The 20,335-nt window shown below is 43.5% G+C and overlaps 1 protein-coding gene across 3 annotated transcripts in view; it reads right to left on the reverse strand.

The window, feature by feature from the left end:
* SPRED2 (sprouty related EVH1 domain containing 2) overlaps positions 1-20,335 on the reverse strand; it is a 79,966-nt gene that overhangs the window by 15,137 nt on the left and 44,494 nt on the right. For all 3 annotated transcript variants that reach the window (XM_083606654.1, XM_083606655.1, XM_083606656.1), the window contains exons 2-4: positions 8,328-8,505; positions 5,680-5,848; positions 4,742-4,806 (exon numbers count right to left, since the gene is read on the reverse strand). In XM_083606654.1, the coding sequence (XP_083462780.1) occupies positions 4,742-4,806; positions 5,680-5,848; positions 8,328-8,505 (412 nt within the window). The remainder of the gene's footprint in view (positions 1-4,741; positions 4,807-5,679; positions 5,849-8,327; positions 8,506-20,335) is intronic.

Raw genomic sequence — 20,335 nt, forward strand, 5'->3', positions numbered from 1 at the left:
GCAGCACCAAATGCAGTGGTGGCCACTAGTTTTAAATGCTTTATAAGCACAATAGTCAAATTCATCAAAGCAAAAGCAGCAGCACAGGTCGTGATGCCCGCACAGACCCATCAGGTTCAAAGGCAACATGCCACGCAGTATCACTGGCTGAAGAGGAATGGTGGCCGGACGGGGAGGTGACTGTCTTCCAACACGCTCTGGGTGTGGACTTCCCAAAAGCACGTCGTTGATCACTGTGAGAAACAGGATGAACATTTGTCTGCTCTAGAAGGAAGTCAACAGCTAGCATAAGCAAACCAGGCTGGGAATAGCTTGCCAAAGTGTGGACAGAGCACAGGTCCACACAGAGATGCTAGCTCCACTGACCTGGTCCACACAGAATGCTAAGCTTAGGTAACCAAAGTTAAACTTTCTTATTTGAACCCAACACTTCTTCACCAAGGTTTGCTGTGGTATAAACCATACTTTTCCATCTTTATAAGACTCCCCCTATTTTTGGGGACTCAAAGTTAAGAAAATGAGGCAATTGCCCAGGGTTGTTGAGCTTTATTTAGGGGGGGATTGCTGAAAATCGCTCACCTGCACGTGTCCCAAAATCTGCCTCCCTTCTGTCCCATCCCGGCAGAAGCTGCCAGTCGCCTGCCCAACTGCAGGAGCATCAGCCAATCAACACCACCCATTGACGCAGCAACCAATAACACGCACAACAGCCGCTGACAGCTGCGGCAGCAACCAATCAAACATCCACCCTGTGCACTACCCATGTATAAGACGACCCCCACTTTTTGGCATGATTTTTAGAGAAAAAAACGTAAGTCTTATAAATGGAAAAGTTAGGTAATTCTTGGTCAAAGTTAACCTTAGCATTAAGCATTAAACATTGTATGCAAAACCAGAACCTCTAGTTGCAGCTCACAAGTTGCGGAGCCACAAGAGAAGAACAGCTCAAAACTCAAAATAATTGGGGGGGGGGGAACTATGCTGTGACTAGGTCTGAGTGACTGCCTGTGAGATGCTTTGGCTTACCCACAGTATATAATAAACTATGATCAACATTAATTATGGTTACTGCACAAGTCCAGGCCTTTATCACAGGGCTGGAGAAATCACTATTCAGAAAGATGCAGAGCTGCGAAACACTCAATTTCTCAGTGGATTTCTATTTTTTTTAAAGAATCCATTCACACAGCCTTCCTGAACCTTGGGTCCCGAAAAGATGTTGGGCCATAATTCCCTGCCACCACAAAACTACCGTATTAAAAGTCAGCAAGAGCCACATGCTCTTTAAAGGGTGTGCAGCTCCTGCGGGCTTTTCTACGAGATGGGGGAAGGACAGCTCATCAGTGACGGGCTGCCCTTCTCCCTCCTTGGGGGAAAAGCCCCCAAGAGCCGCACACATGCTCCACGCGGCTCGTGAAAGGGAGTGCGGCTTTCGGGGGCTTTTCTGGGAGGTGGGGGAAGGGACTGAGCGGCTGCCCCCTGTCCCTTCCCCCACCTCCCGCAAAAGCCCGCAAGAGCCGCATGCTCTTTAAAGGGCGTGCAGCTCCTGCGGGCTTTTCTACGAGATGGGGGAAGGACAGCCCATCAGTGAGGGGCTGCCCTTCTCCCTCCTCGGGGAAAAGCCCGCAAGAGCCACGTGGAGCATGTGTGCGGCTCTTAGGGGCTTTTCCCGCCTGCATTTGTTCCATAAGACGCACACACATTTCCCCTTACTTTTTAGGAGGGATAAAGTGTGTCTTATGGAGCGAAAAATACGGTATTTGCATCCCTTCAAAAGGCTACACAGGAGGTTTACAAAGACCCCCATCTTCCAGAATCTGCATCTATGCTTTCAAGGACAGCAATGAAAATCTGCACCGTCAGCTTTTCTTAGCTCCCTGAGATTGATTTCAGGACGGTCATCTTGGGAGGGTCCCGACAAGTTTTGCTATTTATTGTCCTGCTGCAATAAGGAGACAAAGCAAATATGGTAGTTGCAGCCTCATGTCACTTCCCTTCACCGCTGCACAGAATGAGTGGCTATGCAATAGAGAGAGCACATTACATCATGATTCAGTGGTACTTCCCAAAAGATGAACATTTATCCAAAGGGGAAAACAATCTGAGTGCAGAAAGTGGATTAATTAACTGGAAGCAAAGTGTAATTTCAGATTGCTGGCAAGCAAGATGCATTCTCAGTCAAGGCAAAAATGAACAACTGGCTTTACTCAGGTCGCCTCTAGAGAAGAGCACGCATACAATGCGCAGAGGCTGGAGAAATTTATTTTCAAGCATATGGAAAACATTTGTGGATTGTAATGAGGCTCTGGAGTTAAGGTAACATTACATTACATTACATCGCAGAGATGCCTCCTAAAGGGAAACTTCATCTTTGGAAAACACAAAGAGCATAATTCAGCCACGGTAAAGACCTTTTAGCTCCCTTTGATTTCATTGAAGGGGGGGAGGAGAAGGGAGAGAGTTAAGTGCATAGTAAACATTCACTGGAAATCAATAGGGCTCATAGATGTGCATTGACTTTACCATCTTCCAAATAAACAAAAAGCTTGTTGCCCTTTCTGGAGATATTGAGGTCTTTGTTCTTGGGCCGATTCAGGGATAGAGCATCTCTGCACAGACTGCAATTTGCGTTTTAGGGGGCCAAAGATATACACAACTGATGTTTTTAAGCAGTACAGACCTGATGCAGATGTACGAAGGTATCTTTGCTGAATAATTTGCTATTAAATAGTATGCCATTCCAGCTCTCCTACAGCAAAACCTGCCCCCCCCTTCCATTCTTCCCTCTCCATCACAGAATCTATAAATCACTTCTGGCAGGTAGCTGGGAAGCAGCTGCTAATGATAGTTTTGCTCTGGAGGAAAGGAAGTCACCTTTTAACCCTGCCTGCTGTTGTTTGTCTTATAACTATGACAAAAGAACAGAGGAAAACAACATGCCAACTGTCACGGAGGATCTGGTCACACGCTACAGGAAACCCATTTCAGGCCCTCAGCATTATCAAGCCTTTCAGGCTGAGGATGTTCGTCCTCTATAATCAAAAAGATTCGACTGCATGGGTCCCAGTCCTCCCCACTCCAACTATCTTCTCCTCATGCAAAAAGAAAATAAAAGTTCAGCAATACATTAGAGAGGCAGTCATGGTTTTCCACTGAAACAGAAATGTCAAAGAAGTCTGTTCTTTCAACTTTCATCTCCTTATTTTAAAAATTTGCAGATTACTTTCCGCAGTCCCCTCCTCTGCTTACATGACGGCAACCAGATTTTACATTGCTCATTAAGAACAGACTTAAAACTGGGTCACACAAGAGGGTTTTTTTGCTTACGGACTGGACTGAGACTCTGCCTCCCCAGTGCACACATCTGTTCTGTTGTGACAACTCTGCTTCAGCCGGCAAGAAGGTCTGAAACAGGGTATTGCAGAGGTGGCTCTGCTGGATCCAAAGTTTGTTGGCTCACCTGACAGGCCCCTGGACTGGATCCCTAAACTGTGGCTGCCTGGAGGTGGCATAGTTATTGCTAGCCCTCTAGAATGCAAAAAACTAAACAGCAAGTCCCTGTTTCAGTTACTTAGCAAGAAAAGCAAGAAACAAAAATAGGGGCGGCATTATTATTATTTTCAACATGCACAGTATTTTACAGAGTACAGTCATACCTCATGTTACGTTCGCTTCAGGTTGCGCGTTTTCAGGTTGCATCTCACGGCGACCCGGAAGTACCGGAAAGGGTTACTTCCGGGTTTTGCCACTCACGCATGCGCAGACGTGCAAAATGACGTCACGCGCATGTGCAGAAGTGGCGAATCGCGGCCCTCGCGTGCGCAGACGTGGGTTGCGTTCTTTTCAGGTTGCGAACGGGCCTCCAGAATGGATCCCGTTCGCAACCAGAGGTACCACTGTACAAGGCCCTTACAATCTAAAAACTGCCACTGGGAAAACTGAGGAAGAGGGAAGTACAGTAATGTTTTGTTGTTGCAGTTTCAGGCTTAGGGAGTGATCCTTAATCTTTTATGCCCTTGTCACTTCCAGGCTGGGTTATTGTAATAAACTGTATGTATGGGTTTGTCCTTGAAGACAGTCCCCAAGCTTCAGTTGGTTCAGAATGCTGCAGCCGGACATCGCATTGTGCCAATTTTGTTTCGGCTTCATTGGCTACCTATTTGTCCTGGGCTCATTTCAAGGTGCTGGCTTTGGCCTTGGGACGAATGGCCCTAGGACCAGTGTCTCTCAAGAATCACCTCTTCCAGTATAAACTTGCTTAAGACCTGTGCTCTGTTTCTGAGGCCTTCCTTGTTGCCTATTCACCAACAAAATGCATGGCTTGTGAGGTCAAGAGAGGGGGACGTTCCAGTTCTGGCGATCCCAGGAATAATTTATCCTGCCCCACTTCTGCCCATTCTTAAAAAACCTTTGGATCAGGATTACTGTTTCTATCAGAACTTGTGCAGGTCTATACTAACGATGCTGGGTGTTTATAGTTAGTATTGTATTTTAACTTGCTCATTGATAATGTAATTATTATTTTTTGGTAACGTAGTCCTGAGTATGATTTTTCACAGAAGGGTGGGAAAAGAGGTGCTGAAATAATAGAACAAAGAAATACATATTCACGCGTCTTTGGACTCTGAGAATATCTTTCATTGTACTGATAGCAACCAGTCAGATACACGACAGCCTTTAGTGGAGAGCAACAAAGCCATTCAGAGGGCATAAAGAGCAATTCCTATTGAGAGATACTTACTGTAAAGACATCATCATCTCCAACTTCAGTCTCATTGTGGATTGTTGAGGATGAAGTTGTAGATCCTGGAAAGACATTTTAAAACGGACACTGTTTCTGTATGTAATTATCACAATCCACAACAAGCCTATTGATCCTGGTGCAAAGCTGTGCACATGTACAACTAGGGAATTTGCTTCGTTTTTGGCACAGATGTGTCTTATAACTTATATATAAAAACTTGCCCATGTTTCAAAAGCCAACTGGTGATGAGGGATGGTGAAAGGTATGCTCCAGAAAAAAGAAGAAAAGGAAAAAAACTAAACAAAGAGCCCAGCTGCGTGCTTAGAACGGACGTATATGTTCTCCTGGAATGTGGCCAATGTTTTTTTCCCTGCTTGTTTTTACAGAAGCAATTAACTTTATCTGAATATTCTTGGCAAGATCCAAAACAAGTATTTGAAAATGGTAAAGAAAATTGTGTCAAAATAAGGGATAGTTATTCTATATGGGTTAGAGAAGTAACTAAGAAAAAACTGCTTCAACAAATTTAAGTTTAGTTTTTTAATTTGCTTAATCTGGTAGCATAAAATCCCAAACAATTCATTCAAGACAAACAACGATTAAGGCTGAAGTCACAGAAAGCTGCTTAAGAAGTCATGTGCTAGAATCATTTGAAACTTCACTCAATATGAGACTTTGTGAGTCAATTAATATTGTATTCATTTGTGGATTAGCTTCAAATATATAAATTCCTAGATCTTACAGAGATTGAAAGCTGAATAACTTGAATCACATCCTCCCTAAGAAATTGAAAGCTGACAAAAAAGACTAAGACTTTGATTTAAGGAGTAGCTCATTTCAGTGAAAAATGTGTGAAATTCAGCCTTCAAGTTGTAACAATAACAACAAAGCGACTTAGAAACAAACAACATAGTCCCTGGATGCTGGTTTTGTACCTTCCATGAGATCTTCAATGGCTTTTCTCACACCTCTATCAAATGCTCGTGCATCAGCAGGGCTTAGAAAAGTGAGCCCAAACTTTCTGTTGTCGACTTTCCAGTGATGAAATGTAGGGTTTGCTTTAGTGTAGACCAAGTCCTTCTTCACATAGCATTCCAATACCACCTGGGGTTCAAAATGCAAAGAGGTAAAAGGATGTTAACAAGTGAAGGCCGTGAGTTTGTTAGTTTGGTTCATTACTGCCTCTCGCATCGTGAAAACATGTCTAGTCTCTATGCAATTGCTTTGGTGAGAGAAGCTCTCTTCACAGAACAGGTCAGCAAAAATAGCTTTGCAAGTGAAACCAAAATGTTTCAAACAGTTCCCACTGGAATGACAAAGGAACACCATTACATTATACAGAGCCATAGCTGGGGTAGGGGTGGGGGCTAGCTAGGTGTTTTGTCCCAGGTGAAGCCTCCAGAGGGGCACCATTGAGGCTCCCAGCTTGTAAAAGGTAAACGTAAAGGACCCCTGACCATTAGGTCCAGTCTGGGGTTGCGCCGCTCATCTCGCTTTACAGGCCGAGGGAGCCAGCATTTGTCTGCAGACAGTTTTTCCGGGTCATGCGGCCAGCATAACTAAGCCACTTCTGGCGCAACAGAACACCGAAACCAGAGCACTGCACGGAAATACCATTTACCTTCCCACCGGAGCGGTAACTATTTATCTACTTGCACTTTGACGTGCTTTCGAACTGCTAGGTTGGCAGGAGCAGGGACCGAGCAATGGGAGCTCACCCCGTCGCGGAGATTCGAACCGCCAACCTTCCAATTGGCAAGCTCTAGGCTCAGTGGTTTAGACCACAGCGCCACCCGTGTTGTGTATGCAAATGTGCATGGGGAGGGGACCAAACTGGGTCTTGGACCTGGGTGAAATGAAGCCTAGTTTTGCCCCTGACATTATACACTACCGTTGCACACCTGGCCCAAACAGATTTCAAAATTTAAACAGAGCTACCCAACTCCCTCTGCAAAATGTGCACCTTTGTCTTGCTTAGCATAAAAACCAAGAAGTTAGTCTAATAAACAAATGTAACAATAAAGTACAATTCTAGCACCATTAATAAGGATATGCAAATTTTGTGCATAATAAAATCAAATATATGCAGATAACGCGCGCACACTCTAACTGCCCCACGGCAAACTAACTTGTCACACCCTGCCACTTATTCTGCCTTCTTCTGTAGTGAACAGCTTGCTTCATTTCTTTGATTCAACTGCAAATATTGAAAGAGAAAATGTGGTGCAGTGGATACTGAATTGCAAGTCGGATGGGGAGACTTTGGTTCAAATCTCCACTTGGCACAGAGTTGCTATGAGGATTAAATGGCAGCAACCCCATGTACAGGGGCTCCAAGCTTCTTAGAGATTACAAAAAATTGTGTTCTGCAAGCGTGTTGGTACTATGGGTGCACCCTGTTAAGTTTCTGCCTATGGGACATTTTATTGTTTTACATTTGATGTGCCTATGCAGGGATAGCTGCTGTTGTGTTCTCAGTAGCCAGCCTTTTATCAAACAGTGGCCCAGGGTAGGTGTATTTATCACATTTCACAGCCCAAACCCCTTCTATGAAGTCAGGATGTATAATAAAGATAACAGCAAGAGGTCCGTGGTTGTAGGGCACATTCTTAGATGTGGCCAGATAATGATATATACATACTAATAGTGAACCAGTTCTCCAGAAGTAGCCAGAACACCACCATCTATGCACAAGAGGGGAGGGAGGTTTTTATCACCCCAAATTTCTGAAGAATGACCCAAAAACCCTAGACAGAGAAGGACAAAATAAGGACTGAGCATGGAGCACTGAGTGTCTGGGTGAGGAAAGAGGATGGAATGGAGTGTCAGGGAGAAGAGAACAGCTGGCCAAAATTCAGAACAAGGCCACGCCATATACTGCAACATTTTGATGCAGATCCAACTTTTATCACATAAAGCCAAAATGTGTTTAAGTGATGTTGGGCCAACAATTTCTGAGAACAAGAATTTGGTAAGGATCTACTTCACAGGTCATCCGCTGGCCATCCCTGGTTGGGCTAAATCTGTAGGTGGAACCTACGTCTGGTAGCTAGCTGATTCGTTCTTGCAGCTTCATGATTTAAATGTGACTCCCGCCCCCCCTTTCCCGTTTTATTTTGTGCAAAGAAGCAGGAACTCTTGGTTCTATAAACAGCCATGGTAAGGAGCAAAGTGTCAATCCGCAAGATAAATTACCCTTGCATTTTTGCTCTGCCAGCCTATACCTCAAGCAGAAGGTGGCATAAATAATTCATTGCCATTTTAAAAGCTTGAATTACTCAGTACAACGTGACTGGCTTTTTCTATTCTTTATACTACAATCTGCGATGCTACAGGATTTTGGCAGGGTGGAGGAAAAGTGTCAGTTTCACTTCTTTGAATAAGAAGGTGTTAACTACATAAAAATGGAGGTTTTAAAACATTAATGTGCAGCTGCTATTTTGGGGAGAAAATAGATTGTGTTCCTTTGAAGTAGGAGGAGGGGTTTTTGCCTGATGGGTCATGTATGGTCTTGTGAAATGTTCAGATAGCTGTGGAGGCGGGGGAAGGAACCAGAAGCAAATACTGAATTAGATTAAATTACCAGTTTGTCTTTTTGCCTTTCTCCGTGGATCAGAAATCCACTTCTTCCATTGCCCTCTGGGCACATGACCTTGCAGACACCAACTCTACTGAGACCGCCTCCTTCTTGCGGCAACCATCCTCCACTGGAGTCATCTCGGGTCATAACCACAGCTTTGACTCTCACAATATAGCTGTCACTGAAACAGACAACAAGAAGAAGAGACCGTTAGATCAGGCAGCGAAGTTCACAAATATTAGCATCCACTTATCAGAATCCATGGGGGTGAAATCAGCCAGCTTCTGCAGATGAAGCCGCTAACAGTGCTCTCTGATATAATAGAGAGATACCAGGACCCTCTCATGCTCCCGTAAGCCAAAGTGGTTGATTCATAAACATGAAGGGAAGTTCTTACTCTGTGAAGAAGAAATGAAACTCAGCATCCTAAAATCTCAAATATTTTGGTTTTGAATAATCAAAGAGTTTGTTTTCAGAAATTGGTGTGTGCAGTGAAAGTGTTCCATCTTCATGTTTCATTATGAAACATTATTTTTAATCTTACACATACATTTTGGAGGTAATAATGTATTGCCCACAAAAGCTCATGCCACAAAAATAAGCCTGTGTTTCAACAGTCTTGTGGCAGCTTAGGCAGATGTGAACTTTTTGGGTTAAGAATCAACTGGTGGCAATTGGAAATATCTAATTAATCTGAGGGGATTATGAAGGAACAATTTGACTAGAGGCTGAGTTGGAGCAACAAGAAGCTATAAGTTCTAGGGTTACCATAGGTTCTAAGTGCATCCATCCACTAGTCTGCCTCCCTTTCCCCCCTGACTGGATTACTGCGCCCAGTAGGGTCACCACTCAGCGGTCGTAAAAGACAACTGAACTTTGGAACATGGAATATAAGGACATTGTTGGATAACACTGAAAAAGAACTTCCATCATTGCAAGAGAGTTGCAACACATTAACATCGATATTGCAGCACTTCAAGAAACTCGAAGAGCAGGAGCGGGACAACTGAAGGAAGAAAATTTAGGAGGCTACACATTCTTCTAGAAAGAGAACGTTGAATACATGGAGTAGGCTTTGCTATCAAAAACAATCTTGTGAAGCTCTTGTCAGAAGTCCCTACAGGCACTAATGAGCGACTTTCAACCCTTCAAATAAAACTCACCAAAAACCAGAAGGCCACTATTCTAAGAGCTTCTGCACCAACATTGGATGCCAATGGAGACGTGAAAGATTTTTTTTACTCTCAGCTGGATACCATCCTATCAGAGATTCCAAAGGAGGATAAAATTATCCTCCTCGGTGATTTTAATGCAAGAATTGGGCGAGATTTCGAAAAGAAGGAAAGAAGGAATTGGCAACAGCAACCAGAACGAAATCTTACTTTTGACTATATATGCAGCGAACAACCTTGTTATTGCCAAAATACTCTTTCAACAAAAGAATAAATTTAGAACATCATGGAGGCACCCTCAGTTGAACCACTGGAACCTCTTGGACTATGATATTGTCCGTGCTAAAGATCGCCATGATGTGCTCCCTACCAGAGCTATGACAAGTGCCAACAACTGCTGGACAGATCACCGACTAATATGGCTATCAAGATTATACCTCAATGCTGGCTTCAGAAGGAAACCAAGGCACAAAATGAACACTCAATGAATGCATTATTGACAAGAAAAGGAAGGCCTTTCAGATCTGGCAAAGAGAAAGAAACTTCACCACTATCAAGAAAACCTAAGCCAACGCTAAGGCTGAGGCTCAAATAAGAACCAGAGAACTAAAGAACACCTGGTAGATAAAAAAAAGCTCAAGAGATCCAGCACTTAGCAAACACTTGTGATGCACAGATTTTCTTTAAAGCCACAAAGACCATCTATGGGCCAATAAAACATGGCATACGCCCCCTACGCTCAACCAATGGTACCACACTTCTAAAAGAAAAAGAAACTATTGCACTGCGCTGGAAAGAACATTACCAGCATCTCCTTAACTGCAACTCCCCCATAGCTGCTGAGGTCTTCTCACAAATTCCACAAAAACAAATTAGAGATGAGCTTGCAGTATCTCCAAATCTGGGAGAGTTGTGTACAGCTATTAACCAAATGAAAAACTACCAACCTTACTGTATGCTTGTGAAACACGGACCACTTATAAATGCCATCTCCAACTCCTTGAAAGATTCCATCAATGGTGACTGAAAATTTTTGCACATCATTTGGGAAGACAGGCAAACTAATACCACTGTACTGGAAGAAGCAAAAATCACCAGTGTCAAAGCCATAATTCTTCAACATCAACTTCGTTGGACTGGTCATGTTGTTCAGATGCCTGATTAACGTCTTCCAAAGCGACTAGCCTATTCCGAACTTAAAACTGGAAAGCGTAATGCTGGTGGTCAACAAAAGAGGTTTAAAGACTCTCTCAAGGCAAATCTAAAAAAATGTGTTCTTCACTAGAACCCAAAACTAAGATGTCAAAAATGTATAACTTGCTGTTGAAATGGAATACACAGGATGAAACGGTTAAGTCAGCTATGATTAAATGGGCACAAGATGTTGGACATAACATTATGTTTGCTGACTGGGAACAGTTGTGGACCACCGGTATGAAATTTACGGCATGTAATGCCCTAAGAGAGAATATTATGAAAATGATATACAGATGGTACATGACACCAGTCAAGCTCGCAAAAATATATCATTTGCCTGATAATAAATGTTGGAAATGTAAGGAGATTGAAGGTACATTCTTTCACCTTTGGTGGACGTGCCCAAAGATTAAGGCTTTCTGGGAGATGATTTATAATGAAATGAAAAAGGTATTTAAATATACCTTCTTGAAGAAACCAGAGGCTTTTCTCTTGGGCATAGTCGACCATTTGGTGCCAAAGAAGGACAGAACTTTCTTTATGTATGCTACAACGGCAGCAAGAATACTTATAGCAAAGCACTGGAAGACGCAAGATCTACCCACTCTGGAAGAATGGCAGATGAAGTTGATTGACTGTATGGGACTGGCAGAAATGACTGGCAGAATCCGCGACCAGGGAGAAGAGTCGGCAGAAGAAGATTGGAAGAAATTTAAGGACTATTTACAGAAACATTGCAAAATTAATGAACTTTGAAAGATGCTGGATTGAATTTATGTGGTCTCTAGCTGTTATGGTAAAAAGAATTGGTATAAATATTGTTTAAGTTACAAATTTTAAGAAGTTGATTGGAAAATAAGGGGTTAGTTAAATGGAATGTTAAGAGATTAGGATTTGCTGGATAAACAATTTGAACTAGAAAACAAGAAGGGGAGGTATGAGGAAGTCAAGGAAATATGTTATTGAAAATTGGTATTGAAACTGATTTGTTTTTAATATTTTTTTTCTTTTTCTTTTTTGTTTGTATAAAATTGAAAACTCTAATAAATATTTATAAAAAAATAAAATAAAAAAATGTGTTCTTCAAATACAGTTGCAACTGTGTCTGGCTAATCATCAAGCATAGCCTTCCTCAGATAAATATCCATCCTGTCCCCTACTTGTGTGTGTAAGAAAAGAATACGGACATGAATAGTAATGGTAACTCCTTAATTCATGAGGTGAGAAGAAAATGGTAGGTAGGTAGGAGTAGGTGAAGACCAGCTCAGAACCTGCTCCAGTTGGATTTCCCCTCTCATCGCAAACTATTCGGTTATCAGTTACCCAGAAGGAGGCCAGAAGAAGAGCAGATGCAGGCAAGACCACCTCAGAACCCATCCCAGGGTGGCTCTATCATCAACTCCCCTGTTGGAAGGAGCCTGATGACGTATTATTATTATTATTATTATTATTATTATTATTATTATTATTACTACCGCCATGCCTTTTTCCCTGACTGGGACTCAAGCCAACTTACAGGTAAAAAGAAGAACAGCTAAAAACATAGGGAAATAACTATTAAAAACAATTAAACATTGGTTGAAATTATAGATAGGTAGGTAGATAGATAGACAGACAGACAGACAGACAGATAGACAGATGATAGGTAGATAGATAGATGATAGAAAGACAGTTATACAGCTCATCAATTAAAACCATATAATCACAACAAAAACAGCATGGAACCAACCCTTTCATTAAATGCAGTCAGTTCCACAAAGCCTATTGGAACAAGGTCTTCACCTGCTGGCGAAAGGAAAACAATGAGGGAGCCAGTCTAGCTTCTCCAGGGAGGGAGCAGCCACCAAGAAGGCCCTTTCCCACATTCAAACTAATCTTGCCCGTGAGGGTGGCGGGTCTGAAAGAAGGGCCTCCCACAAAGATCTCAAAACCGAGGCAGGTTTGTATGAGGGAACATGGTCTTTCAGATACTGCTGCCATTGTTTAAAATACTGTACTACTTCTTTTTTAAAAAAGATAATATAAGCTGCCTTGGAAGGATTTGTATCTGGAAAGCTGTAGTGTAAATTAGTTTAATAAGTAAATTAAAAATTAAAACCTGAACATATCCTGTATTTCAAACGTTCAAATGCAGCATTTTTCTTTCTTTTAGAGGTTCTCTCTCTCTCTGCCTCTCTTCCCTGAATTCAAACATCAATTTTACCAAACACACTATTTTCCACATTCTTTAAAAAGATGGATTTCAACTTAAATATCACATGATTGCCACTTTGAGGACAATTCTGCCTCAACAGCACTAAACAAATTAGTCATTAGCTTTGATCCTGTTCACTTACTGTTTCCTTTATATATTCAAGAATAAACGGATTCAACAAGGGAACCCAAATCTGTCATGTCCTGAATTAATAACCCCTTTCCCAACATCCAAATTGTTTCCAAAATATATAGTAGACAACAACCATACTAAGCTTGAACACTCAAAGCTTGACTGTGAACCCTTTTCTAACTGTGTACAAGACTGAAGCTCCCATCCCACCCCCAAAATACAAAATATTCTGAAAACTAAATTTGATACCGAGCTACTTCACGCAACACTGACACAACAATATTTCCTGGTTAGACAGCCTTGTGAGACATCTCTGGGAGAAGAAAAGCCTGAGGAACAGACTGACAGACTGAGAGGATGAGACAAAGAGTGGGTCCAAAGTTCAAGAAGGTGGTTGGATCCTGCACGTGATGCAGAGGGAAGTGAGGGGCCGATAGGGCTCATCAACCTGAGAAGGTAGCCTGTCTAGAAGAAGGAAAACTCTGATCCTAAACCTTTGCTGCCTTGCGGGACATCTTTGGGAGAAGAAAAAACCCAAGGAGTGAACCCTACAGAAATCCAGAGTGGAGTCTCTAAGATGGTTGGATGGCTCCATGTACACCTCCTTCCGGCAACTCCTGCAGCCCAGCTGCTGCCAAATGTATTACTCTGCTTTCATTTGGGCACCCCAGGGCCTCCATACACACTGCCCAGGTCTGTGCACCAGAGAGGTCACCTTGTTGCTGCTAACGCAGCAGAAACAACACAAGAGGCAATAGTTACGTGTTACCGGTCTCTGCAGCCGCAGCAGCCACTGTTATTCTCACCCCTGGAGATGCACTCCATTGTCTTGAGACAGATCTGTGCCAACAACAGATAACCAGGCCATAAAGGTGTGCCAGGACACATAATCATTTGCTACCCAGCCCTTTTGAGGATATTTTTCTAACATTTCCTCAGGGCAGAAGGGGGAAAATGTAGTTGCAGCTTCATGGTATCAAAGACACCAGAAAGAGACGGTAAACCACTCATGAAACTATTTTCGACACCAGTTTAAATTTATACAGTGGTACCTCTGGATGCGAACGGGATCCATTCCAGAGACCCTTTTGCATCCAGAAGCGAACGCAACCCACGTCCACGTGTCTGTGGGTTGCAATTCGCTGTTTCTGCACATGATGTCATTTTGACCGTCTGCGCATGCGCAAGCGGCGAAACCCAGAAGTAACACGCTCCGTTAATTCCGGGCCGCCGCAGCGCGCAACCCGAAAATACCGTATTTTTTGCTCTATAAGACGCACCTGACCATAAGACGCACCTAGTTTTAGAGGAGAACAAGAAAAAAAAATATTCTCTCCCTCTCTGTGCAGCGCCCCTTCAGCGAAGCGGAGCCCCTTCCATTTCTCCTTTTCATTTTCATTTCATCAGAGGCTTCGCATTGCTTTTGCTGAAGCCATGGAGCCTGCACTCACTCCATAAGATGCACACACATTTCCCCTCCCTTTTTAGGAGGGGAAAAGTGTGTCTTATAGAGCAAAAAATACGGTACTTATCCTGAAGCTACTTCAACCCGAGGTATGACTGTACTCTATTGTATGGCCACTGTACCTTCTCTCTCAGAATTAACACAAGAAGAAACGACCCTTCCCCCCAAAATAAAAACATAATTTGAACTCTTCAAGACAAAACTCACACAATAAATGTACCACCATCTCCCCAGACAGCCAACCGAACGATCTGGTGGAAACAAGAGATTGGCATATGCAGTAATATGTCATTCCATAAAATGCAGGACATGACGGCTGTATCATGGCAGGATTCAGCCCTGGTGCTATACTGAAGTGAAAGCGCCCCTGCCCAGCAACAGCTCCACAGATCCTTTCCTGTATCCACTTTCCATAGCAGAACCACCAAGGTCACAGACGCCCTTGAATGTGTCCCTTGTAATGTGTAACCTGCAAGCCCAACAACTCAAGTCCATTCTTGCAGCAGAGTTTCATCTGTGCAGTCTGCTCTTACTTGTGTTAACTGGCAGATTTAGCTACTTTAGCTCAACTGATATCTATGGTGGTGGAAGCTTAGGGCAAATGCAGGTCTCTGGACTCCTGAGCTACCTGGAAACCTGCCAGCCCTTTCCTTCCATCACAGTGTCCAAAGCTTTGCATTCATCCCACCCAGAACAAGACTCATCAATTCATCCAATACTGAGGTGGGTAGCCCCACACCAATCAGCAGGAAATGCAAAATGGAGACTCCCACATACAAGGTTTTCTTCAGCATAGCTGGGCAGTATAGCATACAGAAGCGAAATATATTGGAGGCTTGGGGGGGGGGCGGGTTAGATGCCCTACACGCCAGCATCCACCAAGCCCTTGCACTGTTTCTGTGCGCTGCTCTGGTTCGCCAGAAGCGGCGTAGTCCTGCTGGCCACATGACCCGGACACACTGTCTGCAGACAAACGCCAGCTCCCTCAGCCTGTAAAGCGAGATGAGAGCCACAACCCCAGAGTCGTCTGCGACTGGACTTAACTGTCAGGGGTCCTTTACCTTTTTATATTTCGTTTGCTATTCACCGAAACAGATTCAATGCAACCACAGTATCCTTTCAATTTATTTATTTTTAAGTCTGCACTGCAGAATCAGCTTGCTTTGACTTAAAATACAACTACAGTACTTGCAGTTTATCTCCAGGGGTGCTTAAAATCTAAAAATACTTTCTGGACTGTATTCTTTAAGTGTTCCTTGGCAAACATAGGACTTGGGTCAAGAAGCAGAACATATGCGTTTAATTATCTGCTGTCTCTAAATGTGTGGCGCTAACAGCACTCCAACACCCCCCCCCCCAATTCTCTTTCTATTTCATTTAGAAAGCAGCAAGGACAAGAGACACAAATTTGGTTACTCAAATATAGCTCAAAACACAGTAACTGTCAGCTTTCTTGCTTTAACATAAACAACTAATTTCCTTCCAAAATGCGTTTTGTACAATAATTATACTTATTATTAATATTTACTATTTATGTAGTGCTTTTAAGTAGTTCAAAATACTTACGCAATAATCCTTTCAACGGGGGTCAGCAAGGTTTACCTCGCCTGGGCCGGTTCACTCCAGCGGAGGTCTCCCCGTTGGCCAGATCGTGCGGGCGTGCAAGTGTGCGCCCACGATTTCGGTGTCTGTGTCTGCACAGACGCATTTTGCAGCGCCGGAGAAGCAAGTCCCCACGCCATGCTGGTTTAGCGCAGCGCGCAGGGACTCGCTAACTGGGCAGCTCGGTTTGGGGTTGGCTTGTGGGCCAGTTAATAATAATAATAATAATAATAATAATAATAATAATTTATTATTTATACCACAGCCACCTGGCTGGGTTTCCCCAGCCACTCTGGGCAGCTTCCAACAGAATATTAAAATACAGTAATCTATTAAACATTAAAAGCTTCCCTGAACAGGGCTGCCTTCAGATGTCTTCTAAAAGTTTGGTAGTTATTTTTCTCTTTGACATCTGGTGGGAGGGTGTTCCACAGGGTGGGTGCCACTACCGAGAAGGCCCTCTGCCTGGTTCCCTGTAACTTGGCTTCTTGCAGCGAGGGAACCACCAGAAGGCCCTTGGCGCTGGACCTCAGTATCCGGGCAGAACGATGGAGGTGGAGACGCTCCTTCAGATATACTGGTTAACGATCCCTGTGGGCCGCTTGTGGTCCATGGACCTTAGGCTGCCGACCCCTGCCTTACAACAATCTTTTAGTTAGGTTGGAATCATTATCCCCATGCCAGGCTGAAAGAGTGTGCATGTTTGTGTAATCAATGCACCAAGATACACAATAACTTCATGCACCTGTATGCAAACTTTTAATCCTGGCTTCTCACCTCCCTTCATGCAAGTGGGTAAGAGGACAAACAAACCAAGGACACCCAGTTTAACCACAGCTTCCTGTTCTCCGCAAGCTGGGAATTATGGTTCATGGTTTCCAAACAAGCCAGGATCAGGATGCCAACCTTAAACATGGATTCAACATTTGCATTTGTGTGCAAAAGAATAACCAAAATTAATTCAATTTGCTCCCAAGCTGCAGCCATCATCACAAGCTCCAACAATTAATCAATGGGCTCTTTTTAAGTAATCAATGTGAACTTTTTCATTCTTAGTGTTGTATTAAGGTAAAGGTAAAGGGACCCCTGACCATTAGGTCCAGTCGTGACTGACTCTGGGGTTGCGGCGCTCATCTCGCTTTATTGGCCGAGGGAGCCGGCGTACAGCTTCTTGGTCACGTGTCCAGCATGACTAAGCCACTTCTGGCGAACCAGAGCAGTGCACAGAAATGCAGTTTACCTTCCCGACAGAGTGGTACCTATTTATCTACTTGGTGGTGGTGCGAGAAGGTAAAGGTAAAAGACCCCTGACAGTTAAGTCCAGTCACAGACAACTCTGGGGTTGCGGCGCTCTTCTTGCTTTACAGGCCGAGGGAGCCAATGTTTGTCCGCAGACAGCTTCCGGGCCATGTGGCCAGCATGACTAAGCTGCTTCTGGCAAACCAGAGCAGCACACAGAAACGCCATTTACCTTCCCGCTGGAGCAGGACCTATTTATCTACTTGCACTTGACGTGCTTTCGAACTGCTAGGTTGGCAGGAGCTGGGACTGAGCAACAGGAGCTCACCCCATCGCGGGGATTCAAACCGCTGACCTTCTGATCGGCAAGTCCTAGGCTCTGTGCTTTAACCCACAGCGCCACCTGCATCCCAGTGTTGTATTACCTTGATTAAAATTATGGTAAAAGGGGAGAGGGAAGTCCCAACCTGTTAAATCATCTGCCTAAAGTTTAAAGGAACGGCTAAACTGATACAGGAAAAGCAGTAGCTGTGCTAACTTGCATTAGGCACAGTGTGAAAACATTTTGAGTGCCACCTCCTCCCATTAGCCTTAATGCTTTAAAACAGAAGAATTGTAGCACCATAACAGATGTAACACTTGAAGCAGACTTACTGTGGCATAAACCTCCAAGGAGGAGAGAGCCCACTTCATCATATGCATGGAAGTAGTATGCAGGTAAGGGACGCGGGTGGCACTGTGGGTAAAACCTCAGTGCCTAGGACTTGCCGATCGTATCGTCGGCGGTTCGAATCCCCGCGGTGGGGTGAGCTCCTGTCTTTCGGTCCCAGCTCCTGCCCACCTAGCAGTTCGAAAGCACCCCTAAGTGCAAGTACCGCTTTATAGCGGGAAGGTAAACGGCGTTTCCGTGTGCTGCGCTGGTGCTGGCTTGCCCGAGCAGCTTCGTTACGCTGGCCACGTGACCCAGAAGTGTCTCCGGACAGCGCTGGCCCCCGGCCTCTTAAGTGAGATGGGCGCACAACCCTAGAGTCGGACACGACTGGCCCGTACGGGCAGGGGTACCTTTACCATTACCTTTTAGTATGCAGGTAAACAACCAGGTGTAGAGAAAACATATGTACCGGTAAATGCCCCATCTCATGCCAAAGTACCTTAATATGGCTGAAAGAGTATTTAAGAAGGAAAAGGAAATCAAAGTAAACAAGAACAGCAGTGTGTGGGTGTGTACAACCCTTGCAGCAGCTTGGTCAGCCTCAAATAAAGCTGTCTTTACTTTTCACTAGAAAGCAGAGAGAGAGGAGGTCACACTTCCCAACAATTATAAACAGTTGAGCCAAAAGACCATTAAAATCCAATGACTATTCTATGCAAAGTCCAGTTCTATACAGAATGACCACAGTGACTTTTTTCAACAGCAGTAATAGAAAATACTTGAATTTTGTAATGGGAGCGAACACTTTTGATTTCACTTGAGTTCTGAATGGGGATGGGCATGTTAGAAACCAAGTGTCATATGGGAGGCCGGGGGACAGCCCTTCTCTCAGATCCTTTGATGATAGCATTCTGCTCTGTTCAGCTAAGATTATGTGGTAGGCTGATCTGCTTGCAGATTTCTCAGATTGGGAATAGCAAGAAATCACTATATTTAAAAGCATAATTCCATCTTGTAACCATCGGAAGGGGCCATGGATCCCCAAACTGCAAATTATTAAAGCGTTTGGGTGTGATGGAAAGGGGATTTTTGCTATGAAGTCAGAAGCAAGGCTCTGGCCTTCAACAGACCAAGCTGGGGAGCTGAAACTCTTCCAAACTTCAATAATTCTTCTTTACACTTTTAATTTAAAGTGTTGGCCAATACAAGAAATAACTTGGAAAAACCTAAATTGCTTCTCTCTTAGATGGCTTTCATTTCATAGTTAACACCTCCCATTCCCCTCACCACTCAAAAGAGAGAAATGCACTGAAGAAATAAGCAAAGCAACTTTGAATTCATTGGCAAAACAGAGACAAACTGCATAAAAATGAACAATTAGCCCTCTCACCATAAACAAGTTGTAATCTGAAATGATTTCAGAACCTGTTTATTTTACAAGCAAGGGGGAAATTAAAATGAGCAAACTTTCCCCAAGCATTTGACTTATAATTCTTCAATAATTCTATAATTAGAGATGCATTAAATTACTTTGCACTGATGTGGCTGCAAAAACAGAACCAAGGGTGCATGTAACCCACATATTCTTACACTGTGTGCTATGACCAAACTGAGTTCTGTGGAGCACAAACACCCTTATTTCTCTCCAGAATCTTCAAGCACAGAACAAACCATTTGGCACAGCAAAAAGCTTTAAGAATAGAGTGCTCCTAATGACTCCACAATTTACAATGGAATAATCATCTGGCTCTAAAGCATCCATTCAGCAAAAGAACATTATAGTGTCAGAGGTCAAAGGTGGAGGTTGTTAAATGGGAACAGACAAAAGGAAAGGGCGGAATCCAATAAAGAGGCAAATTAATGGCTGAAACACCATTCAGAATCTGCACTAACTCCATTCAGCTTCACATTCTGCATTCGCATTCACATGAGGTCATGGTAAAAAGGAATAAACCAGATTGATCCAATTACTTGGAAAGAGCAAATTTCATTGGCTGCCTGGTAGGTGTTTTTTGTTTTCGGGAAAAACAGAGCATTATTTGAAGGCTAGCATTCTCTAAAAACAGAATTGAACTCTAATCTCAAATCTCCTGGAGGAATCATTTAACTACAGCACTGATCCTCAGATCTTTTACCCAGGGCTGCCATATTTTGAAGAGCAAAAAAAGAGGACGCATTTGCCGACTTCTACTTTTAACTACGGGTCGCTATGGCGACTCTCATTTTAAACACCCCTACTATACGTAGGCTATAGAAGCTGTAATATATATTGCTAGCAGCAATGTTCTTAACTTTCAACAAACGCCTTTCAGATGGCCATGCGTGTCACCACAGGTGGAAGTTAAGCTGGCCCTGCTC

Source organism: Podarcis filfolensis, assembly GCF_964270895.1.
Source record: "Podarcis filfolensis genome assembly, chromosome: 3".
Classification (NCBI taxonomy): Eukaryota; Metazoa; Chordata; class Lepidosauria; order Squamata; family Lacertidae; genus Podarcis; species Podarcis filfolensis.